This window comes from Callospermophilus lateralis, chromosome 7 (genome assembly GCF_048772815.1).
Source record: "Callospermophilus lateralis isolate mCalLat2 chromosome 7, mCalLat2.hap1, whole genome shotgun sequence".
NCBI lineage: Eukaryota > Metazoa > Chordata > Mammalia > Rodentia > Sciuridae > Callospermophilus > Callospermophilus lateralis.
This window is the reverse complement of record NC_135311.1, coordinates 139991270-140019071: the sequence shown is the minus strand read 5'-3', so window position 1 is coordinate 140019071 and position 27802 is coordinate 139991270. Positions and strand designations below refer to the sequence as shown.

The 27802-nt window shown below is 52.2% G+C and overlaps 3 protein-coding genes across 5 annotated transcripts in view; 2 read left to right on the top strand and 1 right to left on the bottom strand.

Moving 5' to 3' along the window:
* Window positions 1-1810: 1810 nt before the first annotated feature.
* Window positions 1811-9390, top strand: Phf13 (PHD finger protein 13). 2 transcript variants are annotated; one of them, XR_013091953.1, is made up of 5 exons: window positions 1811-2162; window positions 3805-3906; window positions 5514-6048; window positions 6681-7493; window positions 8168-9390. XR_013091953.1 is itself a non-coding variant. In XM_076863405.2 (4 exons), the coding sequence occupies exons 1-4, from the start codon at window positions 2124-2126 to the stop codon at window positions 6905-6907; spliced, it is 903 nt and encodes a 300-aa protein (XP_076719520.1). In that variant the 5' UTR covers window positions 1811-2123; the 3' UTR covers window positions 6908-9390. The 2 variants fall into 2 exon arrangements, 1 of the variants encoding a protein (XP_076719520.1); XM_076863405.2 differs by having other exon boundaries at window positions 6681-9390.
* Window positions 9391-10321: 931 nt separating this feature from the next.
* On the top strand, window positions 10322-16514 carry Thap3 (THAP domain containing 3). Of its 2 annotated transcripts, none has more exons than XM_076863403.1 (5): window positions 10322-10438; window positions 11541-11733; window positions 14933-14995; window positions 15372-15476; window positions 15762-16514. In XM_076863403.1, the coding sequence occupies exons 1-5, from the start codon at window positions 10365-10367 to the stop codon at window positions 16044-16046; spliced, it is 720 nt and encodes a 239-aa protein (XP_076719518.1). In that variant the 5' UTR covers window positions 10322-10364; the 3' UTR covers window positions 16047-16514. The 2 variants fall into 2 exon arrangements, with proteins under 2 accessions (XP_076719518.1, XP_076719519.1); XM_076863404.1 differs by having other exon boundaries at window positions 15880-15967.
* A 284-nt stretch (window positions 16515-16798) lies between these two features.
* Window positions 16799-27802, bottom strand: part of Dnajc11 (DnaJ heat shock protein family (Hsp40) member C11) — a 61833-nt gene continuing 50829 nt past the window's right edge. The window contains exons 9-16 of the mRNA XM_076861382.1: window positions 27028-27113; window positions 26529-26645; window positions 21681-21836; window positions 20590-20659; window positions 19485-19542; window positions 19235-19377; window positions 18603-18732; window positions 16799-18245 (exon numbers count right to left, since the gene is read on the bottom strand). Coding sequence (XP_076717497.1) covers window positions 18220-18245; window positions 18603-18732; window positions 19235-19377; window positions 19485-19542; window positions 20590-20659; window positions 21681-21836; window positions 26529-26645; window positions 27028-27113 — 786 coding nt within the window. The 3' untranslated portion in view covers window positions 16799-18219. The remainder of the gene's footprint in view (window positions 18246-18602; window positions 18733-19234; window positions 19378-19484; window positions 19543-20589; window positions 20660-21680; window positions 21837-26528; window positions 26646-27027; window positions 27114-27802) is intronic.

The following is a 27802-nucleotide window of genomic DNA, read 5'->3' as shown; positions in this document are numbered from 1 at the left end:
AGAGTGCAAAGTGCTTGCCTACTGTGTGCTAGCATGTACTGGGTACTGCAAACAACAATAATTACTGTTTACTAAGGACCAAATTCAAGAAACACCTATTGCATTAAAGTGTTGAGTATGAGGGGTTATTACTTGGATCTGGGGTTTTCCTTCCTGTGGCAACCCAGGGGTCCTCTATAGAACCCTGCATTCTATCTTCAGGTTTTTTTTTAAGGTGCTGGGGATTGAATCCAGGCACCCCAGCATGACAGGTGGAAGCTCTACTACCTTGCCACATCCCAGTTGGTTTCTTGACCTGTGTTGTATAAGACATAATGCTTATTATGTGTAATATTTACCACAGGGAATAAATCAGGTGTAACAAAACAAAAAAACAATTCTCATGTTTCATTTGGATTTCACTGTAATAATTATTATTCTTAGTGTATCTTTTAAGCTACCAAAAGGATAATATCTTCAAAGTCCTTTTTTATTCAGGCAAAACAAGTTGCTCCTGGTGCCTTTGGGCAATACTGGCTAACCTCAGGACATTGGCTTTGGCCATAGAAATCAGATAGCATATTAAGTCTGTGGTTAAATCATTTACATAAGACAACTCTATAAGTTGTTGAGGAGACAGGCTAAGTGCCCAGTCCTCCTTTTCATCTTAGTAATTTATCTGCGTATCATCCTGTAAAGCGCCTCAGTTTATCACCTCTGGGGAGCCCTCCTAAGGGCTGCCATACTGCACAGATAATAAAACAACAACAATAAGAGTAAGCTACCATTTATTGAACCAGGCACTAGGCTATAAAATTTATGGCTTAGGAAGTTGAGGCTAGACGTATTTCTAAAGCAAGCCCATTCTCTTAATCACCAAACATTTCCATTAGAATCATTTTAACCACAGAATTAGCAATAGCCATAGGTACAGCACACACGCCCTCTCAAATAATCTCATCTTCCGAGTGCGATGAGGAGTTCCTTTTCTGATTTGGATTAAAATTTTTATGTCATTCGCTTTTAACAGTTCGTTTTCGAATCTACTAAATATGACGTTAGGGGCTCATCTGCATTTTGTATATAAACACTTTTCCTTTCTACGATCTTTAGTGCTACAGAACGCCAGGCCTGCTCCTGGTCATTTCACCAGGGCAGTCCACGAAGTCAACCTTCAATATCCAAAGTTGTCCAGCACCCCGCGGTCGGTCCCGGACGTCGCCCGCTGCTCCGGCAGCCCGGCCAGTGCCGCGAAGGGCAGCGTCCAGCCGGACCCCGCGCCGGTCCTCCCGGCAGGAACACGAGCCGGGAGGGCAAGGAGGCCGCGGCCCCAGGCAGCGCGAAGGGCAAAGCACAAAGCGCGCCTCGCGAGCCCCCGAGCGCCAGGGACGCGTCCGCGGAGTTCAGCCGGCTCCACTGTGCTAGTCGGCCCCGCAGGAGTCCTGCCCCGCCGTCCTGAATCGGCGGGCTCCGCCCGACGGCCGCAGCGGCCCGGCTCGCCCCGCCACGCCTGGGACCCCCGCCCCCCGGGGCCACCCTGAGTCCTGCGGAAGAAGGGCCGCCCCCCCGTCGCCGCCCCTCCCCCACCGGCCCGCGACGCCAGTCCCCGCCCCCGCCCTGCTCCGCCCGAATATCGGCGGCAGCCGCGCAGCCCCATGGGGCGTGGAGTCCCCCGGCGGCCTCTGCGCGCCGCGGAGTCGCTACACGGACTACGACTACCACAGTGCCCCGCGCCCCCAGCGCCACGCCCCCGCCGCGGCGCCCGGACTACACTTCCCGGCAAGCCTCGCGGCACTCCCGCCCTCCCTCCGGAGACACGAGCCGAACTGGGCGTCAGGTCGGGGAGCCGGTCGGGTTCCCGCTCGCCGCCGCCGCCGCCGCCGCCCCCCGCAGCGCCTCTCCCGCCTCTCCGTCGCCCCGGCCGCGGAAGCTGCATCGCCCACTCTGCTTGGTCGTGTAGCCGCCAGTCCGTGAGCACCTAGTCCGGGGCACGACACGCCGAGCCCCCCGTCACCTCCTGCCGGGGCGACTCCTCCCGGGTCCCCCATCGCCCTGCGCGGTCGCTGGATCCCACGGCCTCGAGCGGCCCCCACGGCCGCGGCCGGGCCTCTGCACCCCCGCAGCCGCCGCCCCCCACCCGGAACATGGACTCCGACTCCTGCGCCGCCGCCTTCCACCCGGAGGTGAGTGCGGGCTGCGCCCCGATCGCCCCCGGCCTCCTCTCGTCGATCCTGCGCCCCTCGGGGCCGGCGGACCCCCGGGAAGCCGCAGGAGCCGGCCCCCTCCCCCAGCTTTCCCTCGCCGCCCCCGGAGCCCAGCCCCCGCCCCCCGCCTGGGCCCGCGCTGGGTCGTCCCCGGCGGCCCTGCCCCGGACGCCCGCGTTCGCCCCGCACCCCTCCTGGGACGCCGCGCCCACCCCCGCCCCGAGGACGCTCCTCTGGCCTCGCTGAGCCCTGGGACCGGCTGCGCCCCCGCCCCTCTCCTCTCGCCCCGGGACGCGGCCGTCGCCGCCCGGGCCCCGCTTCCCGCGGCGGCGGCCCCTCCCCCGCCCCCCCGTCCCCCCCCCCGTGGGGCTCGGGCCCCTCAGACCGGCTCGGCGCCGCCCGCCCGCCGCCCCCTCCCGGCCGGCCGCGCCCCGCCCCCTGGCCCCGCGCGCGCCCCGCCGGCCCCCGCCCCCTCCGGCGCTCGGGGGCCGCGTCTCGCGGGGTCCCCCGCCAGGCCCGCCGCCAGCCCGCCCGCGCCGCGGGGCCCGCCCCGCCCCGGCGCGGCCGCCCTCGGCCCCTGCGTGGACCCTCGCCTCGGTGCGGGTCCGCCGCCCGCGGTGGGGGAGGGGCGGCGCCGGGCGCCCGCGGGTCCGCGGTCCCCGGGCGCGGGCACCCCCGGGCGCGGGCTCCCCGCCCCCGCCCCGCGGCTGGGCCCCGCACCTTCCGGGCAGGCGCCGGCGGGGTCGCGGGGCCTCTGCCCCTGAGGGCGCGGCGCCCGCACTCGCGTCCCGGCTCGGAGCGCTCGAGCGAGGCCCCCGCCAAGTAAAGTTGTCCCTGAGTTTGCGGTCGCGCCGCCGCCTCGGACGGGAGTTGGGGGCCGGCGGGGGGCGGCGGCCTGCCCGGAGCTGGAGGGCGCTCCACAAGTGGCTTGTGGGGCGCGCTCCCGCCGCCCCTACCTCGCCGGCCGCAGGCAGGGTGCCGCACTACCCGGAGGCCGCGGCCAGGGCGTCTCAGCGCTCCCTCCTCTCGAGGAGGGCGCCCCCCGCGTCCCCTGGGGCCCGTGTCCGGGTCCAGCCTTTCGGCGTGCAGCCGGAGCGTACCTGGTTCTCTGTCTGGGTTGCACCCGACCCTGAGGATTGTGGGGGGCTCCTGACTCACAGAAACTTGGTCCTCACCCTCCCTGGCCGGGCAGGGGTCAGCCTGGAGAGCAGGGCCGGATAAGTGTTGGTTTTCCAAGTCCCAGCACTCTAGTTACAGCAGTAGCAGTGGTTTACTTTCAAAATGGAAAACCTGTAGCAAAAAACATAGTTAGAGCTCCCGATATGTGCAGGAACCAGAAGATAAGGTCATAAAATGCCACATGAGCACCAAGAGGTCGACGTTCCTGCCACCTTTTATCTGTTAGTCAGATTCCCAGTGTTCCTGGCACAAAATCTTACCATTTTGGCTCTTCTGAAAACTGTTTTATTTCTTAACCTGAACTTACCTCTTCTGTTTTGTAGGCTGTAAATCCAGCAGTGTGTGTGTTAAGTGGTTGACAGTAGAAGCTCAGCTTCCTTGTCTGTCTGCAGTCCCACCTAGAAGCCTTTCTTTCCTTTACACTCCCTTTTCTCCCTAACAGGAGTACTCCCCCAGTTGCAAGAGGCGCAGGACTGTAGAGGACTTCAACAAGTTCTGCACCTTTGTCTTGGCCTATGCTGGATACATCCCTTACCCAAAGGAGGTAAATATGCAGGCATTTGAAGTTTGGCTCCCTGTGCAGTTGCACCCCAGCACTTGGTCCAAGTGCATTTGGAAGGGCTTGCTTGTGGTGATCTCAGGCAGTGGTCTGGTAGGAGTTCATTTCTTGGGAGTTTAGACCAGCCAGTGAAGCGATTTATTTATTTATTTATTTATTTTTTGGGTGGTTGGTACCAGGGATTGAACCCAAGGGTTGCTAAACCACTAAGCTACATTCCCAGCCCCCCTCCCTCGCCTTTTTTTTTTTTTTAAGTTGTAGATGAACACAATACCTTTATTTTATGTGGTGCTGAGAATTGAACCCAGTGCTTCCCATGTGCTAGGCAAATGTTCTACCACTGAGCCCCATCCCCAGTCCTTTTAAAAATTTTTATTTTGAGACGGGGTCTCACTAAGTTGCTTAGAGTCTTGCTAAGTTGTTGAGGCTGGCCTTGAACTTGTGATCCTCCTGCCTCAGCTTCCTGAGCTTCTGAGATTACAGGTGTGTGCCACCATGCAGAAAAATGGTTCTTAAAGCTGTGGTAGAAAATATAGACTTGTATAGAAATGATTTAACAAACTTTCAAAATTTTTTGGAAATAATGTATTTGGGATCTGTCTGCTCTTAAGAATTTCTTGTCAGTACTTTCTCTTTACAGTGACTAGACACTGGTTTTGGCCCTTAAGGGTGAGAGTTCATTGAGGCAGACAGGGAAATACCTTGCCCTAGGACCCAGGGTCCACACTTGTCTCTCAGGCAGCCTCCTGGTGGCTGTGAACAGCACATAACCAAATCTTCAGAGACTCATTCTCTCCAGATCCTATTTAAATGGAGAAAAGGACAGGATTGTGGGACAGAGCTGCTGTGGTGCTCAAACTTCAGGGGCCTCATTCATATTATATTAAGCTACAAATAAAAGGATCTGGTATTTTCAGGAGGCAAAAATCATAGCATTGGTTTATTCTTTCCACTGGCTATATAGGTGGGTTATGTGTGCTCTGTACCACGTTGAATGTTGCCACTGTTTGCAGATAATATGCTTGAATGATCTGAAGAACTGTAGAGTTTAGTTTGCTGCTTCAGGGCAGTAATTATTTACTTTGATTTTGCAATATTCTAGGATGTCTTCAGTTTCTTTAAGACTGTCAGTAAATTCTCAAAACTAATTTAAATTCACTTAATTTAAAAAATATATCTCTTGGGAGGACAAATGGAAAGAGAGACCTTTAAAAAAAAAAAAAAAGGATATGAGAGTGCAGAAGTTCTTTCCTCAATTTTTAATTTTTCCCCTTGGGGCTGATATGCTAGGCAAGGCCTCTACCACTGAGCCACACCCTCAGCTCTTTCCCTGGGCATTTGAACGTCAGCTCACTCTGGGGCAGGGTCTGAGAGTTCAGCAAGGGAAGACAGTTCTTCCACCAGAGGCTCATGTTAAAGTACTAATCTGGTGTGTGCTGCTGAGAAGCACCAAGGCTGAGGTTGTGCTTGCTCATTGCTGGAGGGAAGGCCCAACCTGGGTGATGGGTGAGCTGGGGAAGCTCTACTGGGGGCTGGCTCTTGTCACTGGGGACTCAGTAACCAGAATTTGTTTCCTTTGCCTATCTTTTCAGGAGCTCCCTCTGAGGAGCAGCCCCAGCCCTGCCAACAGCACTGCTGGCACCATTGACAGTGATGGCTGGGATACTGGTTTCACTGACATCGCGTCCTCTGTGCCCTTGCCAGTGTCTGACCGCTGCTTCAGCCACCTGCAGCCCACCCTCTTGCAGCGAGCCAAGCCCAGTAACTTCTTGCTGGACAGAAAGAAGACGGATAAGCTGAAGAAGAAGAAGAAGAGAAAGCGCAGGGACAGTGATGTGCCTGTGAAGGAGGGATACAGAGGGGGACTGCTGAAGCTGGAAGCTGCAGATCCATATGTGGAGTCCCCCACAAGTCCTACCCTGCAGGATATCCCTCAGGCTTCCAGCGACCCCTGCTCAGGCTGGGACTCCGACACTCCTTCAAGTGGCTCTTGTGCCACTGTGTCACCCGATCAGGTCAAAGAAATAAAAACTGAGGGCAAACGGACTATTGTCCGGCAAGGAAAGCAGGTGGTGTTCCGAGATGAGGACAGCACCGGCAACGATGAGGACATCATGGTGGATTCAGGTAGTGATCCCAGAAGGGTGGAGACTCGTTGGCTGATGGACAGAAGAGGGGTTGTTTTCTTGCTCCTCTTCTTTTTTCTTTTTTCTTTTTTCTTTTAAGATGGGTTGTTTTAGTAGTAATCTTTTCCAGAAAAATCAGAGGATGTGGGCCTTTCCTTGCAGTGTGGTTGCAGAGTGCTCATTGTCCTTGGGGGAGAAAGTGCAGGAAGGTGGGCAGAGATGCTTAGCAGTGTTGAAACAGCCCAGATGCCACAGCAGACCTCAAGATGTAGAAATGGTCACTCCACAATTGAATGCCCTCCTGATACACTTACTGCACGCTCCTGTAGAGAACGGCATCGTATGGAAGTTGGTTTGTTTTGTGGGCTGGGTAGTGGGTTGCAGCCATGCCCAGCTGTTCTGCCTGTCAAAAGAGCAGTTCTTCTGGGGGAAAGTGGCTGTCAAAAGGGATCCCAGTGCCTCAGGAGACTGAGGCAGGGGTTCACAAGTTCCAGGATAACCTCAGCAATTTTGACCTTGTTTTAAAATAAAAAATGAAAAGGTCTGAGAACATAGCTCAGAGTTCCCCTGGATTCAGTTCCCAGTATCACCAAAAAAGTTTTCCCCTCTTCAAATGTGTTTCTTTCCTTCCAGATGATGATTCCTGGGACCTTGTCACCTGCTTCTGCATGAAGCCATTTGCTGGCCGCCCTATGATAGAGTGTAATGAGTGCCACACCTGGATTCACCTGTCCTGTGCGAAAATCCGGAAGTCCAATGTTCCAGAAGTGTTTGTCTGCCAAAAGTGCCGGGACTCCAAGTTTGACATCCGTCGTTCCAACCGTTCCCGAATGGGTTCCCGGAAGCTGTTCCTAGACTGACTGCGCTGGCGAGGAGACTCCAGGCGAGGGACTGGAAGGAATTGGAGCTCTGTGGCCCTCCCTCAGTTGAGCACAGAACTCCCAGCTCTGGTACAGGCAGATCCTGCCATTCAGGTGCCTAAGCAAAAGGACAGGCTGTTTGAGGTAGAAACTGTACATAGCCAGTGAGCGAATAAAATCTTTGTTGGCCAAAGCTGCTGCCAGAGCTGTGTTCTCTGCAGTGGAAGTGGACTAAACACCCAAGTATGGTGGGTTTGGTTCAGCTGAAAGTGAGGGTATGTGGTTGTTGTGAATTTTTGCTATCATTGTTAACAAATTCCCACTGTTGGAACAAGTGCTACCTGTTATTCCTGCTTCCACTGTTGGGGAGAGGAGATGTTCGGTTTCCCCAGCCTGTAGACGAACAGCCATATGTGTACGTTTCTTCTTGAGTGTCAGTCTCTCACCGTAAGTGTCTGTACAGCAGCCATCCAAGTGTCCCCTTCCCTGTGGCCTGCACTCAATACCTGTTTCCATGGCCCCTGCCAGTCCAGGGAGCTGCTGCTGGCCTCTTCTGATGTCACCAAGAGGAGTTCTGGGGTGTCAGGTGAGCTTGTAATTCTTTGGTTTCCCCTGTTTGTTGAAGGGATTATATGTGGTCACTGCTCTGTGGAAAGGGTTGCTTGGGGGGTGAGATAGCCCACATTCATAACTCGGTTTCCTGTTTTGCACGATGTGAAAAACCTGTCTTTGCACGATTCAGCCAAAAGTATTGGCCGATTTTTTGCCTGGTGCCCTTCCTTTCTCTCCAGTTGGTGTACAAGGCACCTCAGGTGGCTCAGGCAAGCTGTTTTCAAGCATGGGGAGTGCTTAGGTTTTCTAATCCCTTCCTTTCACTTATTCCAGTAGCAACCTAAAGATTAGACAATTGCTAGGACATGAATGGTGTTCCTTTAAATGATGGGGTACCGAAAAACAGGAAGTCTCTCTTGTGGGGGATTTAAGAATTCCCTTTGAGACAGGCTGGCCTGCTGGTTCCACCAGGGCAAGGTTAGAAGGACTTGAGTCCTTTTGGTTTGCATTGGTGAGTGAGTGAGTGGTATAGCAACACTGGTCTTTAGAAATACACTATTGAGGGCTGGGGCTATGGCTCAGTTGGTGGAGTGCTTGCCTTGCATGCACAAGTCCCTGGGTTCAATCCCCAGCACCACAAAAAAAAAAAAAAAAAAAAAAAAGAAAGAAAGAAAGAAATATACTGTTGAACTGTGATGTGTTCCTCAGATCCCAGCAGCGGGGGTCCTGGACTGGAGAGGCCCCTTTGTAGCCCAGATCTGGAGAAACTAAGCCCTGAAGCCCCTGCAGATTGTGCTCAAGGGCAGTATACCTGGTACACTGGTGGTTCTGGGGCTCAAGGAGAGAAGAGGCCTCAGTTTTCTCTGAAATCGACCTTACTCTTCAGTTCAAGTATATGTTCTCAAGAATGTTTTGTAAAGTGGTGGCTGTGTTCTCATTGCATTGTTTCTTGTAAGGCATGAAAAGGGAAGAACACCCAAGTTATATTTATTTGCATATTATTTGAAGCAAGATGGGCCCACAGTCTCCCTGATGGGAGTTTCCCTTCTCTGTGGCACATTTATGCCCAGGCCACCACCAGCCATTCCCCATGTTCACTCACTGAAGCACCAAGGGGTTGAAATGTTATTTGGCTAACAAGAGCCTTTTTTTTTTCCTTTTTTTTTTTTTTTTTTTTTGTGCTGATATCCTTCACACTTGTCCAGTCAACTGTCTTAGTTTTTAAAAGTCTTGTTGCTTATATTAAAGTATGAAAGTAGACAGAAATAGCTTCTCAAACTCAGTTTACTGTGGAGATCCCAAGGGAGAGTTCTGCTGCAGAGAAATAGCTGGTTGAGAAACCTTGTCCGCAGGCTATTGTCTGACTCTGACTGGGGCAAACATCCAGGACAAGTTGGGGAGGAATTTGCCAAAGATCTGCCCCATGATGATGCCTGTCCCCTATCTTCACCATGAGAATAACCAAAGTTCTAAGGTGTTTTTTTTTTTGTTTTTTTTTTTAAACTCACAAGATTTTTAAAGTGCATTTAAGAATATGTGTGGTTTTAGACTGGAACTGCCAACCCTGGTGATGGTTAATGTGTGCTAGAAGGTTTGATGCTTCTGGAACGTGTTTGATACTCATCTCAATTTATTTCCTTGACTTTGTTTGTGTTTTAACAAATCTATCTCTGTGGGTGGTGTCTGCAATGGTAGGCACAAACCTTGGTTTTTGGGATAGATTGAGCTGGGCAGCTGCAATCAGCTTCTTTATGCAAATTAGGCATGACCAATCTAGGGGCTCCTGGTTGATCACGAATGAAGTGAGGGGAGGGAAAGGTGTCACCCCCAAAGTAGGCCCCTCATGGGCTTTGGCCAGGCCAGACACAAAACATCGTTTACATGGTTCTGTGTAATTATAAAGTTTATGTGTATAAAGCGAGCTGTTTCTGTGAAACTGTATATTTTGTAAATAAAGATATTGCTACTTTGTGGGTCTGGTCTAGCTTCAGGTGTTTGTTCTGTGCCGAAGGATGGCAGTGCTTCTAACTGCCGCCTCATGCCAGAATTAAGGGGGATTCTGGCCGATTAAAGCTGGAGTTGGCATTTTAGGAGTTTGAAAAAAATGCCCACAGCCCTTAATACTCTCCCGCTGCCCCCCACCCCAACACACACTGGGTATTGAACCTGGCGGTCCTGTGTCACTGAGCCACATCCCCATCCCTTATTTTTTAGTTTGAGAACTTGCTAGGTTACTAAATGTGGGCTATTGGCATGGAACTTATGATTCTCCGTCCTCAGCCGGTGCCACGTGCCCATCTCCATAGCTTTACTAGTGAATCTTTCAGAGGGGAAGGCATCCCGAGCACCCTCGAAAGCATTCTCGCTGTTGCTTGGTCAGACTGGCTTGCTGGACGCCAGGGAGGCTACCGAGGTTCCGCAAGCCCGGATGGAACCTCCCCTGGGTGCTCATTTTGTCTCTTTATCCTGGGGAATCCCCAGTACCAAGTCTGCACTATCAATCCAGCCGCTGGCCGGCTGGCCCCTCCAGTGACATCAGGATCCCAACCCTACCACCTCCTGAACAGCCGGGCGCACTGGGCTGGAGTCTGGTCCTAGCGTCCAGGCTGTCGGCGGGCGAGAGCCTCGGAGGCCTAGGGCTTGACCAGCTGGGGCTGCTCTCTCGCCGGTGGGTGGCTGACTATACGGGTGTGGCTGGGGCCGGGGGCACCTCGACCTGGCGGCGCGGAGCCCATCCCCTCCTGGGGACAGCAGGAGCAGCTGGGCCGGGCCAGCTGGGCTGGCCTTGGCCCGCGGTGGCCCGCAGCCCCGCCCCGCCCGCGGCCCCGCCCCGCGCCGCCGGCCCCGCCCCGCGCCCCGCAACCCCGCCGCCATCTTTGTTGGGGGCAGCGGGCCCGGCTCCGAGATGCCCAAGTCGTGCGCGGCCCGGCAGTGCTGCAACCGCTACAGCAACCGCAGGAAGCAGCTCACCTTCCACCGGTGAGGGCCGGGCGGGGCGCGGGAGCCGGGCCGGCCCGCCGGGCTCGCAGGCCAGGGGCGCCGGCGGGGCCGTCACGGCCGCGGGGAGGGGCGGACCAGGAGGGGCCGCGCCCTCTCTGCCTGCGCCGGGACCCCCCCAGAGGGCCGCCTGCGCCGGGAACCCCCGGAGGGCCGCGGCGGGTCGCTGCGCTCCTGCCCAGCCGGCTTCCGACCCGTCTTTGGCGAGCAGGGATGGGAACCCTCGGGGCCGGGCGGCGGGCAGGGACCGCGCGGTCATGGGAGGATGGCGGGCATTTGAAGGGGTGCTGCAGCCCAGGACCCCTTTTCCAGCACGCCAGGGCCCCCTGCCCAGGAGAGCACTCCTCCAGGGCTCCGCCCTGCAGCGTCTCTAGAGGGTCGACAGCCTGTGCTCTCTGGCCATGGCACTGTTTAATGTTTCTATTGATGTATAACGTAGGTGTAGGAAAACGACACCTTCGTACACAGACCTGTTTTCACCTACTGAAGGCTGCTGAATGAGCTGCTGCACCCCTTTCCAGTCGTCCTCCTCCCATCTGCCCTTGGGAATGTCCTGCCTTCTATCAGAATGGATTGATTTGGCCTTTGAACTTTACAGAAATGGAATCGTAGCGTGTATTTTTTCTGTCTTTGACTCAGGATTGTTTCAGAGTCATCCTTTGCCATGTGCAGAAGCTGTCCATTCCTTTTCTTTGCAGTATAGTATTCCATCAAATGTATAAACCGGCGTTCATCTGCCCTACAATTGAAGGGCACCTGGGTGGCACCAACTCCCACCCCCACCCTCCAACAAATACTCTGCTCTGGACAGGTTGCAAGAGACCTGTCTCCTGTCTCCTCACATGTGCTGGGCAAGTGCTCTACCACTGAGCTTCAGTCCTAGCCCCTCATTTGGGCTCTTTGACCATGTTTATCCTCTCAGGTTTCCATTAAGAATGCTGTTAACAGTCATGCCAGAAGCTTCCAGAAATTAGATGTGATCTAACAAAGTGAGATTATGAATTTCCAAAGCTGTACAATAAAGCACCGTGCAGTAGTGCTGAACTCAGCTTTGCCAGACCTCTCACCTCTGTCTGCACCTCAGGTTCCCATTCAGCCGGCCTGAGCTGCTGAAGGAGTGGGTGTTGAACATCGGCCGGGCTGGCTTCAAGCCTAAGCAGCACACGGTCATCTGCTCCGAGCACTTCAGACCCGAATGCTTCAGTGCATTTGGAAACCGCAAAAACCTGAAGCACAATGCTGTGCCGACAGTGTTTGCCTTTCAGGACTCCACACAGGTAGGGACATGCCGGTGGCCGCCTTTGGTCTCTTCAGATTCAGCCCAGTGGGTTCCTCCAGCAGTTGAGGGGTGGAGGTAGCATTTGCAGGAAAAGCAAAGGTCAGAACTATTTGGGGGTGGTACTGTCAGGGCTCTGGACCCCAGAGGCTGGCACTGCTGGCTGTGATCTTTGCTTTAAAAATAAGTTGTGTGGGGTGTATTGATGCACCCCTGTAATTCCAGTGACTCCAAGCTGAGGCCAGAGGACCACAAATATGAAAACAGCCTGGGCAGCTTAGCAAGACACTGAATCAACATGAAAAAAAAAAAAAAAAAATGGCGGGGATGTAGCTGAATGGTAGAGTGCACTTGGGTTTAATCCCAGTACCAAAAATATAAAAATAAAATCATGTAACGCTGGGCATGGTAGTGTGCACCTGCACTCTGGCTAGAGGATTGCTTGGGCCCAGGAGTTCGAGGCCGGCCTGGACAGCATAGCCTGTCTCTTAAAAACAAACCCAGTCTCTTCACCACAGTTGTTGTTGGAGCAGCTGACTGGCTGAGTTTGGTCATTTGCCTCTTGCTCTGCCTGGGTCTCCTTGGGCTGGGGACCATGCAGGGAAGATCTTCCTTCCCCTTGAGGCAGCAGGTTTGGTGCTGCAGACAGACACAGTGCTCTTTGCTTAGTAGCACCAGGACTGTGCAGCGTGCACCACTGTACGGTCCTACTGTGTGCTGTGCCACGAACTGCTGGGCCTGCAGTGACGTGGGGGAGAGGAGCTGGGCCAGGGGAATGGAATGGTGCTGCAGGGGGGCAGTAGAGGGGACTCAGGGACAGTGGGCAGAGCCTGGCAGTCAAAAAAATTTGGTCAGAGTTGGGAACAGTTTTTGGAGGGTCCCAGAAGCTGGGGAGAGGAGCTGGGCCTAGAGGATGGGAGCATGGACAAGCATGGGTTCTAAGATGTTCTAGGATGTCTTAGCCAGCTCAGGTTGCTTTAGCAGAGGACCTAGCCTGGGTGGCTTGAAAGGCAGCATTTCTTTCTAAGAGTTCTGGAGGCTGCAAGTCCAAGACCAGGGTGCCAGCATAGCCCAGGTCCTGAGGAGGACCTGCTTCTGGTTGTGGATGGCTTTCTCCGTTCCGTATCCTCACATGGCAGACAGCAGAGAGTAGGTTTCTCTTTTGCTCTAATGAGGTCACTAGTGCCATCATCTGGACCCACCCTCATAACCTCATTTGACTCTAGTGCTTCCAAAGGCCATCACACTGGGGGTTAGGTCTCGACATGTGAATTTGGGGGGTAACCAAATATTCAGTCCATAGCAGTGGGAGGGTTGTGGCTTTGGAAGGCTACCTGTGGCCTGGCAAAAGTTCCTCTGGAGGCCAGTGAGCAGAGCTGTGAGTGACGAGGGCAGTGCGGTGCACCTCGTGGTGCTGGTGGGCAGGGAAGGGAGCTCGGGAGGGCAGAGCTTGCTGGTCCCTGGAGCAGGTGGTTCCTGGACTCCCTGAGGTTTTTTTGGCATGGCTGTTTTCAGTGTATGTGTGAAGGAGTTACCTACTACAAGTTACAAGCAGATCTCAAATGGTTAAATTTTATAAGCTGTGAGGTTTTTGAACTTGAGACAAGGGACTCATGGCAGGGAAATCCTCACTTGAGCTTCAGTGAGCCACAAACAGTTAAAACCTTCAGCTGATCGCCCTTGGTCCAGTCTCTACCAGGAACTGGCACATGTTCTTGCGCTGGTCACCCAGCAGCTGAATTACTTCTGCATCTTCTGGATGCTCAGTGGACAGTACCATTGCAGGCCGATTTCTTCTTCAACACCTCCACTAGTTTTTTATTGTCATCATCATCGATCCCTTGGACAGTGGTTAGGGTCTTCCTGCTGTCTCTGTTGATTTCTCATATGGATATAACCCTTGGGGCCAGCAAGAAGCAGGTCACCACCCTTACTTGCATCAGCTAAGGGGTCGAAAGAACAGAGGTCCTGGGTAACGGACATAGGCTACTATTCCTCTTCCTCCGTGGAAACTGCTAGGGGGGAAGGTGGGCAGTGGGGATGGAACATCTGGAAGCGAGGGGGCTCGAGGGTGAGGCTGCTAAGTCCTTGGCGGTGGCTTGAGTTTGATTTTGTGCAGTTTTTTGGAGTTTTTTTTTTTTTTACATATTATATTTCACACTTTGATTTTTTTTTTTTTATATATTATAATTTTTTGGAGTTTGACATTCCCATGGATCATGAAGGTAGACATGTCTTGGTGGGGACAGGAAGTTCAGGTTCTGCTTGGGAGGGAGTCCACAATAGCTGGACATGGCAGTCATGGAGACTGAATTGACTCCTAAACCCTTAGGTGTGCCAAGGCCCAGTGTGTAGGGCCCCTAGGGTACACCTGCTTGAAGCCGGAAGGCAAAGCGGTGTGGGACAAACAGCAGGCCCCTAGGCTGGCTGGTACTGGGAGCGAGTGATGGGCCTGAGCTTAGGAGTGGGAAGCTTGCCCTGGCTCTGCCCTTCACAAGAGGCCTCCCCTGCTATCCCCACCCTTGCTGCTTCATCTCCAGGTCTGTTCTGTCCCTCTGGCTCTCCATAGTACCCCTTTCTTGCCCTTGGTCCTCCTAGTGTGTACACCCACCGAACCATGTAAGGACCACGACAGCAGGGATAGGCTCAGTGTCATACGCCCAGCACCCAGGGGGCTGCTCAGTGCATGCTAGTTAAGAGGTGGAGTCGTTTTGTCATGTTCACACACACGTGTGGAATGTTTGCCCCAGGAGTAAGAGGTCAGTTACACAGCTGGCCAGGAGGATATGTGTGCTTTTGCTATGCTTGGTGCCCACATCAGATTGGTGAAGAGAAACTGGTTATGGTTCCTGCGGGCACGTCCGCTGGGCTGGGACTACAGCAAGATTGTGTCTCTGGTGCCAGGCTTTCCATTGTGTGCTGTCACACGGCAAACATCTACTGATGGCCAGATGGCAGCCCTGGGGCAACACGTGTGTATTGTTAAGTTCTGGCTCTACAGGGACCTGTTCAGGGGCCTCCGGACCATGACTTGGGAACATCATTGGAGAAAGGGAGCACAGGCTGAGCAAGAGTGGTTGGGTGTGCCCTGCATCAGGCTGAACACTGGGGTCACAGGAACCCAAGGCCTGGCTCCAAGGGACCTTAGTGATGGGGATCTCATCATGCCCTGGCTGCACCTGCTGTGTCCTGTCTTGCAGCCTGTGAGGGAGAACACAAACCGAGCCAGGGAGAGAGGAGATGCCGGCCCTCAGGGAGAGAAGGTGAGTCTGCGCTGGCTCTTCTTTGCTCATCTCAGTGAAGCTGTGGGGTCTACAGTGTGGGCAGCAGCTTCTTAATATGGCTGGCCTGCAGGGGTTTATTCCATTTCCTCTCAGCTAGAGTCTGGGTCACTTCATTTCTTGTGAAGGGAAAGCCATCCCTCTTTCTGTTTAGCGTGAGAGACCTTGGGGGGTTCCACGGCTGGTGCCCTGGTCTCAGGTTTGTGGCGTAAGAGGCAGGTTGTTTCTACTGTTGTACAGGCCCTGTGGCCATCCCTGGCTATAGCTGCTTGTGCAGGGATTGCTCAGGGACGGACAGTGGCAGCTGTGGTGTCTGGTGTCTCCCTGCCTCACCATCCTGCCTGCCTGCTGTTCCCAGGTCTGCCATGAGGCAGGGGCCGAGGAGGACGGCCCAAGGAAGAGCATGGACATTGCGCTGGAAGAGCTGCAGCTGCCCCCAAACACTGAAGGCCCCTTGCAGCAGGTAAGACATGGGTCCCCACAGAAGGCAGCGTGTGGTCAGTTGATCTTGGCAGCTCATTTTGCTACCAAGATAAGAGAATGAGAGGAGCAGGAACAGTGGCCTTGATTTTAGACCTTCCCAGTAAAGGTGATCAGCAGGACTGAGGTACACGGTGTATCAGCAGAGCAGTGGCAGGGCCGGAGCAGAACTGGACTGGCGATGGGTCACCGGTGGCCCCAACTGGGATAGTCTTCCTGCTGGGGACAATCTGGGCAGCTCATGGCTCTTGCTCAACTCTGTCCTTAGGTTTTGCCACAGAGATCAGAAGCAGCAGAGGCTCCTGGCTGGCCAGCCAGCCCCGCTGGGCTGAAGAGGGCCCTCCCCATGCAGGCTTCTGACCACAGCTATGCCCTTTTGGATTTAGATGCCCTGAAAAAAAAACTCTTCTTCACTCTGAAAGAAAACGAAAAGCTCAGAAAGCGCTTGAAGGCCCAGAGGCTGGTGATGCAGAGGATGTCCAGCCGCCTCCGCACACACAGAGAGGGTCAGCAGGAACCCCAGGCCAGGCCACGGCCAGAGCAGCGGAGCTGAGCTGGAAACAGCACCCAGGGCAGGCAGTGATTTGGGGGCTCTGGTCATGGACACTTGGGTTTGCTGCTGAAACTGAGGAAGGGGCCACCTGGTCTACTGAGAGGCCTCTGCCCGGGGAGCAGGGGCTGGGACGGATGTGAGCCAGAGCCACACCTGCTGGGGCACCAAAGTGCCAGGGTGAGGCTGGTTTCTGTGCAAGCATGGTTGGAACCCCAGCTTGAAGAACTGACCTGACAGTGTCACAGGCACTCCCCGAGGGAGGGAACCCACTCTGCCAGTGCACCTCCTTTAGGGACAGCCTGTGGGGCCCTCCCGCCCCCATGCAGAGGGAGTGATGGCTGAGACCTGTGAGTGGGTCCCCTCTGTCATCCTGGACAGTAAGCTGGGCCTGAACTGATCAGAGGCGGAAGCTGGGAGAAGTGCCTCCTTTCCACCTGGTGTTGGTGAACACCAGAATAAAGTGTCTTTCCACATGCAGTGTTCTCTCCTTCATTTCATTTTTTCTCCTGCTATCTTGTCTTTCCCTGCTGCTAAGAGGATCAACTTCCTGTTTCCCATTAAAGAATAGGCTGGGCGTGCCTACCTGTGACTACAAAAAAAAAAAGCTGTGACTTATTTTAATCAGATATCCTAGTTGAACTGACTTCCTAACTGGAGGCCAGTGTTTGATGTAGAAAACAGAACCACATCTTCAAGGCAAAGGGAAAGGTAAGCTGTGGTGTAAAACGTGGCTCAACAGTGAAGAATCAGGATAAGAACCAGGCCTCTGGGGAAGAGGCAGCCACTTATTTATTTTGTGAACTCCTAAAAATGAACACACAGATCAATTAAAGAACCACCCTCAGCTCTCAGGACATCTTTATTGTGGCAGAGTGCCCTTGAACAGCCCGCTTTAGACAGACAGCAGCAGTGCCTGGGGGACGGACCACCAGGCTGCGAGCTCAGGCTCATTCGTGGGGCAGCCACAAACTTCCCGCTTTAAAATTGAGATATTACAGAATTGGACAATCTAAACCATTTTTTAAAACCGGAGAGGGGTCATCAGCAGTTACCTAGATAACAGTGCTGGGGAGTGAAGCCTGATCTTAGCTGCAGGGGAGCTGGAGGCCAGAGTGACCTCAGCCTTCAGGGCCAGTGGTAATTACTACTGCCAAGGCAGCATCTGCTTGGAGGCCATGAGCAAGTGACCATTGCTGTCTCCAAGGCCCAGCTGACAAGTTTCTGATCACCAGGGAGCTATTCACTGTGGCACACAGCAAGTGGGGCACACCAAGGGGACTCAGCAGACACCCCAGAAGGAGCCGGGCTTGGGATAACAGTGCCACCTGCTGGGCACTCACCAGAGGCACAGGTGCTGGGGCCAGCCTTGGGGTCCCAGCCTCTGGTTGGGTGCGTATGGCCCTTCTCATCTGCCTTTTCCGTGCAGACCTCCCTTAGTTCCAGCACCGAACTCTGGAGGGGAGTATGTGTCATAGGGTGAGATGGACACAGCTAGCTTTTGTCCACTGGTGGCAGGGCCTTTTCCCACAGGGACAGCTCTGGGGTTATATCAAGTTCCAAGCCAGGGGCAAGAGGAATGACTGAAGGAGCTCTGGGAGTGGGGAAAAAGAGACCAGTTTCCAAACCCATTTGTTCGCAGATTAAAAGCAGTTTTATAAACCCGCAGCCCTCTCCACATTCACTTGGTGACATTTCGGCAGAGGAAGGTGGCTTGTGGGGTGGCTGGGCAGATCCCTCACCTGGAGGCCTTGGCTATGGACGCCTCCCTCCTTCCCACATTGCCCACGGGCAGTGGGCACTTGAGGGGCAGCTGTCCCGTGTGAGGACAGAGTGGCCCACAAAGGCCTCCAGACCCCAGAGCTGCTGGATGCCAGGCTGCAGGTGTTCAGAGAACTGGGGTCTGGTACCATGGGCCCTGCCCTCCAGGAACATGGTTCTTGGTAAAAGCCGTGGACCATGCTGTGGTCTGGCCCGTGTGGGGCCACCTCAGTCCTACCACCAGCACCCACAACGCTGGGCGACTGCGTGTCCCTTCACGTAATTGATGTGGTTCACCTTCTAGAGGAATAAAATAAAATAGAAACATCTGGGTCTGGGGCTTCCCTGCTTCCAAATTTGTAGACTCCCAGGAAAAGATTTTTGCAGCCTCTTCTTAGTTAGGTTCTGCAGCAGTTTATCCATCTGTGTCGATCCTGTGAGCTGTAAAGACAGAGCCACCTCAGGCTAGAAGGGTGTCCATTTCCATGCCTTCCTGGCTGAGGAGCGAGCAATGCTCAGGCCACAGAGGGCCACGGCACAGACTGCCAGGACCTCATTGGAGCGCAGAAGTTTACTTTCACTCCCAGCCACTCATACTGCAGGCACTGGTCAAGAGCTTACTCCCAATTTCACCTGTGAGAGGGCTGACACTGCTTCCTGGGGCACAAATCACAGGCTCTGGGCAAATCACTAGGCCAGGGTCCAGCTGCCCTCCCTGCTCCTAGGTGGACCCACTGGGAAAGTGGCTGTCACCCTGATGTGCTACCCCACGTACAGGTGACTAGAGGGGCTACTCACACTGCTTTGGTATCCTAAGGGCCTCGCTGTCAGGGACCATCACCTGGTGCAGCACACCTCGGAACTGGTAAAGCACTCTGAGGCTCTTCTCCTCCCCCACACACGGGTCGTAGAACCCTGGCAGGCCCGCCTGTAAAGAACCACGGTGAGTCTCGGAGTCTGTGCTGCCTCCCTCTCCCCTCACTGTGCACGTGGAAGGAGACGTGCACTCTGGAGGTGGAACCGGTGTGACTATCAGAACCGCTTGTCCCACAGAAGCCTGCCTCGGCAGAGCACCCGGCTTCCCCAGGAAGCTAGTTCTTTGGCCTGAGCTGATCTGCCCCGGAATTCTGGAGAGTTCACACCCCAGGCTCCGAAGGCGAGACTCACATGTGCTCCAAGTGGCTTTGCCCTCTTTCTGGAACACAGCAGAAGTGAACAACACAACTGCAGGGAAGTGTGTGTTCCATTTGCTGCCACTTGCTGAGCAAATAGATTTAAGAATAAACAAACGAAGACGGCACAAGGCTCCAGCACGGGCATTACTTGGTGCATGGAGCGGATGCTGGCAACACGAAGGCCACGGCAACCAGCTGGCTGGGCGAGGCCAGGGTGCTCTTCCTCTGGTGGGAGGCCAGGGCCTGGCACTGCACCTTGGAGGCCTCCGTGAGGATGAGCTTCGAGTCTTTCACCAGGCACTGTAGGGGCACAGTCACGTCGATCACCTTCACCTTCTCACTCTTCTTGCTCTTGTCATTGACAAATTTCCCATACCAAGCGTTCACGATGATGAGCCCTGAGGACAGACCAGTCAGTGCAGGGACAGGCCTTCTCTGGATACTTCCCTTAAGATTTTTGAGACCCCTGGAACCCCCCAGCCCAAGAGAGGACACGCCTACTCACCCATTCTGGACTCTTCGGCCTCGATTATCCTCCGGACAGATTCCTGCATCAACCGAACCTGCCAGGAAAGACGATAAGCACATCAGAGCCCGCTGGGATTGCTCCCCTGAGCTGGTCAGTCCCAGGCAGGCAGTCCGTGTCCAGGCCAGCACAAGTGCTCAGGGTCTGTAAGGGAAGGAGCGGATGCCCTGGTGCTCAGCTCCCCACCAGCAAGGCTCTCAGCCCTAGAGTAGGTGGCTCGGGCAACTGGGAGCTGAAATGGCAGGACGCACACAATGACCCCAGTGGGAGCAATAGCACTCAGCTCCCTTCCCAGGGATCCTGGACGAGTGGGTAGACTATACTGTTGGCATTTATAGAGATTTCACCCAAGAAGTGAACTCCCAGTGCCTCTGGAGAAAGGAACCCCCTGTCCGTGTGGGGCACTATTTAGCCTGGCTGGACTGCACTTCCCCTGCGATGGCATGTGCTGCCCCAGCTACACACATGGGCCGTGGCCTGCCCCAGGCTGTCTGCCTGCTGCTGATATCCTGTACATGCCAGCCCTCCTCTGACCACCAAGAACCTCCGGTCCCCTGCCATTCATACAAGATATCTACTCCTTCATGTCCCAAAGAAGGCAGTACAAAATGGGAAGGAAAAGAGGAAATACCAGCTACTTTTGGGTGTGTGTGGCACTGGGGATTGAACCCAGGGGCTCTCTACTTTGAGCTATATCCTCAGCCCTGGTCTTGCTAAGTTGCTCAGGGAGGCCTTGAACTTGTGATCCTTCTGCCTCCCTCCTGAGTTGCTGGGATCACAGGCATGAGCCACTGCACCTGGCTCTGGCTATCTTTTAAAACCCTGTTATGCCTTTGGAGAGCTGTCGATATCTTCAGGACAGGGAACTAAGTCCCCAGGAGTGCATCCCACAGCAAGCATAAAGGCTACACGGTGAGGCTGCTGGGGAAGAAAAGACCAAGGCTCCGAGTCCATTGCAGGGTGCAGTGCATCCTGCAGCCAACTTGACACGCAGGCTGGAGAAGAGGGTCTTTCCTGTGTTCTGGGCTCTGTGTGGCGGGAGGCTCATCCGAGGGGATGGGCCTGCTGGATGCTGAGCACTTACGGCCGCTTCTGCCTCTTGCTTCTTCTGCAGGATGTCCGTGGCAGTGCTCTCCCTCTGCTTCTCCAGTTCCCTTTTGTGAGAGAAGCACAAGACACATGTGAGCGCGGTGCTGCTCCACAGTCCGTCCACAGGGGCCCTTGCTGGACCTGAGCCCAGCACAGTCTGTGATCTCACTGGATTGCTGGTTCTGGTGCTTCAAGAAATATTTTCCCAGGTAGTCTCAGGTGGGCCCGTGAGCTACAGGACTGCGCAGCCTTCCATTAGTTACTGTGTGGCCCTCGCTCCCTCCCCTCCTCCTTCAGGGCCTCAAGAGCCCACTGGCAGACTCCTTGGAAAGAAGACTTCACCTGGCAAGAATCTCAGGAGGTTCTGCCTGACTCTGGGCTTATTATACAGCACTTTGAAAGGAACAACTGGCACTACTTTAGATACACAGAAACATAAAACCCACTTTCTGTAGCAAAGCACAGGGACTTGGGGTGCATACAGCGACCTGTTAGAGGACTTGACCCAGCACACTCATAGTTCCAAGTTGCAGGCCTCCAGGGGAACTGGGAACCTGGATGGTAGTAATCCAAGGCCAGAGGTGCCCAGAACAGAGGGGGGTCCTCCGTTCTACAGGTTTGCTAAGTTTGGGGCTCCATTAAACAACATTGTTAAAAAGTGCCACAGCCCACACTCCTGGGTTTCTGTGGGGATGTTCTATGAGTTCAGGTTTCATACCGTGCCCCAGGAGATCACCCACACGGAACCGCCCAGTAAGTTCCTTCCTGTGACTTCCCAACTACAGTGAGCACATCATATCCCCTGCAGGAGAACAGAACCCGCTCCTCTTAAATGCTATGCCAGGAAAAGAAATGGCTAGAGGAAAAGGGAGAGCTTTCTTTTAGTCATGGTTTAAAGTATTGACTCTATATACCAACTCTAGCCCTTTCTGAAAGTAAGAATGACAAATCAAGGGGACAGTTCTGCTGCTGCTGCTGGGTAGGGTTTACTGTAGACCTGTGAGGACCCAGATGCCATGCCAAGTATTTTATATGCGTTAACTAGTTTAATTTTCCTAATAACCCCACGACATGTCTGAAACTCACTTTTCTTTCTGAGCCCTGAGGTATGGTTTGATGATCAGACGGTGCATAGCAAAGTAGATAATGAGAGGTCCCACAGTGGCATAGAACACGGCGCTGGGCAGCAGCTGGTCCGTCAGGTGGATAGGGAAGAAGTAGGTCTGACTGGCCCTGTTTAGCCTGGGGAGAAACAAAAACAAAACACCCAGGATAAGTCAGGTTTTCTAGTGAAGGTTGATGGGTCCCAGCCACAGGAAGCAGGCCTGAGGTACCACAGCACCAGTCCCAGTACCTACTGGCTTTACAGTCCCCTCCCTCTGCTGGTTCCATTCCAAAGGTTAGCTGCCAGATGTGACAGATGTGGCAGAAGAAGAGACTGTTAGGTACGGACCTCAAGATGAAGCCCTAGAATTAACAACCAGAGCAACTGTCCCCTGTGGCTGTGCTGGGTCACAGGCCCCAGAGGACAGGTGTCTTGGAGAGACATGTTCTAAGAAAGTCTGAGAAGATTTCAAGTTAGCAAATTAAGGAGGCTTTGCTCCCAGTGATGGCTGAGTAGTTTGGGCTAGATTGATGGTGCTAACGAGAGCACCCATGAACTCAGCCACGTTACAAAACAAAGGTGATCAGATCCATCCATTCTCCCATCCATCAGTCAAGAGTCTTGCTCTGTAGCCCAAGCTGGCCTTGAACTCCTGGGCTCAAACAATCCTCTTGCCTCAGCCTCCCCAGGTGCCACTACACTGGGCCTGTTTTTGTTTTACTTTAAACCAAAGCTTTGCTGAGCATTGTGGCTCATGCCTATAAACCCAGTGATTCAGGAGGCTGAGGCAGGAGGATTGCAAGTTCAAAGCCAGCCTCATTACCTTAATGAGGCCCTAAACAACTTAGCGAGACCCTGTCTCAAAATAAAAAATAAAGGGCTGGGGTTGTGGCTTAGAGATAGAGTGCACCTAGCATGCATGAGGCACTGGGTTCGATCCTCAGCACCACATAAAGTAAAATAAAGACATTGGGTCCACCTATAACTAAAAAATAAATGTATATATATTTTTTGGGACTGGGGTTGTGGTTCAGTGATAGAGCGCTTGCCTAGCATGTGTGAGGCACTGGGTTCGATTCTCAGCACCACATATAAATAAATAAATAAAGGTTCATCAACAACTAATAAAACATAAATAAATAAATAAATAAATAAATAAATAAATAAATAAATAAGGCTGGGGTTGTGGCTCAGTGCTTACCCAGCATGTGTGAGAAATTGGGTTTGATTTTCAGCATCACATATAAATAAATAAAATAAAAGTCCACTGACAACTAAAAAAATAAACAAAAAGAGAACATCTAAAAATAAATAAATAAACAAAAAGGGCTGGAGATGTGTCTCAGGGATTAAGTGTCCCTGTGTTCAATCCCTGGTACAATTAACCAACCAACCAACCAACCAATCAATCAATCAAATCAATCTACTATCAGAGTTAGAGATGTTAGCATTCATCTCATTGACAGAACTTTCTCCCCAGATCATTAAAACCATAGTAATTCTCAACACTGGGGTTGGAGTTGTAGCTCAGTGGACATGTGAGGCACTGAATTCAATCCTCAGCACCATATAAAAATAAATAAAATATGGGCTGGGGATGTGGCTCAAGCGGTAGCACGCTCGCCTGGCATGCGTGCGGCCCGGGTTCGATCCTCAGTACCACATACAAACAAAGATGTTGTGTCTGCCAAAAACTAAAAAATAAATATTAAAAATTCTCTCTGTCTCTCTCTCACCTCTCTTAAAAAAAATAAATAAATAAAATAGAGGTCTTGTGTAAAAATAAATAAATAAATAAATAAAAAATAAAAATTCTCAACATTGCTGTCATCTTGATTTAACTGGCATTTGTGAAACACTATATGCAACAATTACAGAACACACGTTCATTTCAGCTGCATATGGTATATTCATCTGGATTAATGTTGGTACATAAAACAACTCTCAATAGGACTGAGCTGGGCATAGCTGTCAACCAGCGACTTGGAGGCTGAGGCAGGAGAATTCCAAGTTCAAAGCTAGCCTCAGTAATTTGTCGAGGTCTTATCTCTAAATAAAATATAAAAAAGAGGTGTGGGGGGGCTAGGGTTGTGGCTCAGTGGTAGAGTGCTTGCCTAGCATGTGTGGAGCAGTGGGTGTGATTCTCAGCACCACATAAAATTAAAAAAAATAAGAAATGGATAGGGATGTTTCAGTGGTTAAGCGTTCCTGGATTCAAACTCCAGGACCCAAAAGAAACAAACAAAACAAAACAAAACAGGGCTGGGGATATAGCTCAGCTGGTAGAGTGCTTGCCTAGCATGCACAAGGCCCTGGGTTTAATCCCTAGCAAAACACACACACACACACACACACACACACCCCAAGAAAAAAAAAAAAAAGGAAATACAAAATGTGTAAGTAAGAGAAAATTAACCAGGTTCTTCCCAAAGATAAGTTCTTGCTATACTAAGAGAAAGTGGGGAGGACACACGTTAGGAAACAATAGGAAAGAGGGCTGTGTGCAGGCGACCAGAGGGAGAAGATGGGCTGTTAGCCTACTTCATGATGTCAGATCTGACACCTGGATGAAATGGATGCACTCCTTGAGAAACACAGAATAACACAGTCAAGGTAAGATGAAACAAGTACAAAGTCCTATATATTTACAAAAGTAATTGAATTAACTACCAAGAACCTTCCTACATAGAAAATTCAGACTGGGTTGATCTTACTGGTCAATCTTTACCAAAAAGGAGGAGGAGATAACACCAATCTTATGCAAATTCCTTGAGAAAGCAGAGGAGACATATTTCTAACTTACTTTATGAAGCTGGCACAACTCATCTTGAAACCTGACAAGTACATAATAAAAATCGAAAAACCATAGCCCAATACCCTTCACAGCATCCCTAGTAAGATGCAGTAAATCACAGTGAGCAATGTATAAAGTGATATCAGGATTACAGGGACTCCCTAGGAACATGGTGATGTTGGTTTAAAACTAAAACATTTATGTGATTCCTCCAATAAACAGAATATAAGAGCACACTTAGCAAAGACAGACAATCTGCTTTGGTTGAAAATATGGTGCCTTCCGACAAAACTTTGGTTCATACAGGTGAGGCATCCCTAATATGAAAATCCAAAATGTTCCAAAATCCCCAACTTTTTTCCCAAGTGGAAAGTTCCACATTGGCTTCATGTGCAAAAATAGTATATGAAATTACCTTCAGGCTATATGAATCAGATACATATGAAACATACTTTGATCCCACTCCTTCTCATTAGGTCTATGCAAAGGTTCCAAAATCTGAAAAAATCCTAAACATTTCAGATAAGGGATATTCAACCTCTATACCAATTTAGTTGGAACAATTTAGCTGGAAAAACTCAGATGAATGTAAATGTTTCTTTCCAAAAATATAGGGTTACACTCTTGGGGTGAGAACCCAATTTGGATATGTTAGATGTCATTCAGCATCTCCACAGGAGCAGTGTTGAAACAGACTAAATCACAGGCTACTCTGTAGGGCTTTTGTTTTTTTGTGTGTGGGGTTCTAGGGATTGAACCAGGAGTGCTTTACCACTGAGCTATATTCCCAGTCTTTTAATTTTTTTTTTTTTAGCTGTAGTCAGACACAATACCTTTATTTTGTTTACTTTTATATAGTGCTGAGGATCAAACGCAGTGCCTCGCACATGTTAGGCGAGTGCTCTACCTCTGAGCCACAACCTCAGCCCCTATTTCCAGTCCTTTTTATTCTTTATTTTGAGACAGGGTCTTGCAAAGTTGTTGAGGCTGGCCTCAAATTTGTGATCCTTCTGCCTCAGCCTCCTGAGTTGCTGGATGAGCCCAGTTCCTTACATATACTTTAAATCATCTCTTGATTACCTATGATATCTAACACAATGTAAATGCTGTATAAATAATCATTACACTATACTGTATAGGGAATAATAACAAGAAATAAATCTACCCATGTTCAGTACAGTGCAATTTTTTTCCCTCCAAATATTTTCCGCCTGACATTGCATAAATCCATAGAACGGGAACTCCTCACTACAGAGGGCTCACTGTGAGTAGGAGCTGGAGATTTAGGAAGTGGTCCACACTTGGGCTCTTGAGGTGTGAGTCCTTGGTACATGAAGCCATGAGGCCAGAGGAGCCTACTTGAGTACCCAGAGAGAGGACTGTGTTCCATGTGATGTTTCCAGGGAGAAGTTTGGGAGAAAAGGTGATTTTGCTGGTCAGAAAAACTAGAGAAAGAACACTATATCCCAGGATCCCAGGGCAGGAGGGCGTACAGGAGTATGGAGCAGCCATAGGCAGCAGCTGCAGAGACCAAGCAAGATGAGGAGAGTTGCCCTCTGGTCTGCTGTAGGAGAGAGGGTCCCCACTGCTGGCTGCTTCTGGAAAGGGCTTGGGAACAGCGCCCAATAGGAGGAGGTTAGAAGGAAAACAAACAAACTCAGACAACACTTCTGAAAATAAGAGTCAGGGTAGGGGCTGGCATGGGGAAAAGGGTGTTTGTGTTCACGGTGCATCCGGGGAGATGACAAGCTGATGCTGCAGGTGCTCGGGTGGTGCCACTCCATGCAGGAGCTGCAGGCAGCATCAGGCCGCCTGGCAGTCAGCCAGCACCTTCAGAGAAGGAGGCGCAGAGACCCAGACTTTCCTAACTCACTGCGAGACTTCTGCACTCCCTGACCTCTACTTATGCACCCAAGGCAGAAGCAACCACATCTACTAAACTGCGAAGCAAAGGCTAGCTCATCTTGACTCAGGTTAGCCCAGCTGAGGGAAGCGGCCAAGTGTTCCCTGCCAGAAAGACGGGAGTTCAACTTACTTGACTTTGAGAGAAACGCCCTGTGGGACTCCAACACTGACAGCAGCACCCAAGACGCTATGCCTGGAGATCTTCCTCTCGGCTCCGTACTCTACCACGGTCCCGAAGAAGCCTGCCCTGCAGGATGCAGAGGGCGGCGGTCAGTGCCCACGTCCCTCCAGCACTACCTGATGGGTAGCTACCATTTGAGAACAGAGACTAGGCCCCCATCCTGCCCCGCCACTACCCACAGGAGAGGATTCCTGACTGATGTTGAGCTGCTAATGTAACAGCATCAAGACACTGGGGAGGTTCTCCTGCAGAGCAGCCAGGGTACTCGAGGCTAGACCATGGAGCAGCAAAGCCCTCCCCACGTGGCAGGAGGCACTCAAGGAGCATCATGGACAAAGAGGTCAGAGGTCACACCCTTCTGCCTGGGGCTCTGTCAACCCCCACCACTGGCTCTACTGAGACCTTCCTTAGAGCCTGAGGCTTCCCCAGTGGCCAGGTTGGGACTTACTTGAGGGACCCTTTCACACGCGTCTGGTCATCATCTTGGAACTTGTGCTGATAGCTGATCAGTGCAAAGGAGTGGGGGATCCCCAGCTAAGGAGACAGGGGACAGAAATGGACTCAGGGCTGGTTCTCATGGATCTGCACAAAGGTGGCATCTACCCTCACAAGAGTAGCCGGGCGCCCACTTGCACAGGTCTTTATGTAGCATGCAAGTAATATGAAGATTTATCAGCAGCCAGTATGGTCAGCAGTCTTGTAATGACAGGTACATTCCAGAAACACACTGCCAGATGACTGTTGTTCTGTGGACATTACCAGTGTATTCCTTCATCTGACAGTTAAGACCTCACTGAGACGTTCTTACAGGGCCACTGACGTATGCGAGCTCCGTGACTGACTGAAACATTACATAGCGCGTGACTAGAGGAGCTGGGAGAAGGGCTGGGATAGCTCAGCAAGCCCTTGTCTGACATGCACAAGGCGCTGGGTTCCATCCTAGCATCATAAAACCAAATCAAACCAGGAGACTTCACATAAAAAAAAAATCTAGTTTTCTGGCTTCTTTTGGGGAAAAAGAACAAAACAAAACAACACCCTTTCCCTCAATTTCTGGCAACACCAAGCCCATGTTGCTGGTAGCAGCAAGAGGTGTGAGCCAAGGAGCAGCTGCCCAGGGCGCCTCTTCCCTGGAGCCTCTGAGTGCACCCTTCTGTTCAGGGCTCTATCTGTCAATCATGGCTCCTGTCCTAATGCTGTGGGCTTCTCCTGATGACGATGTC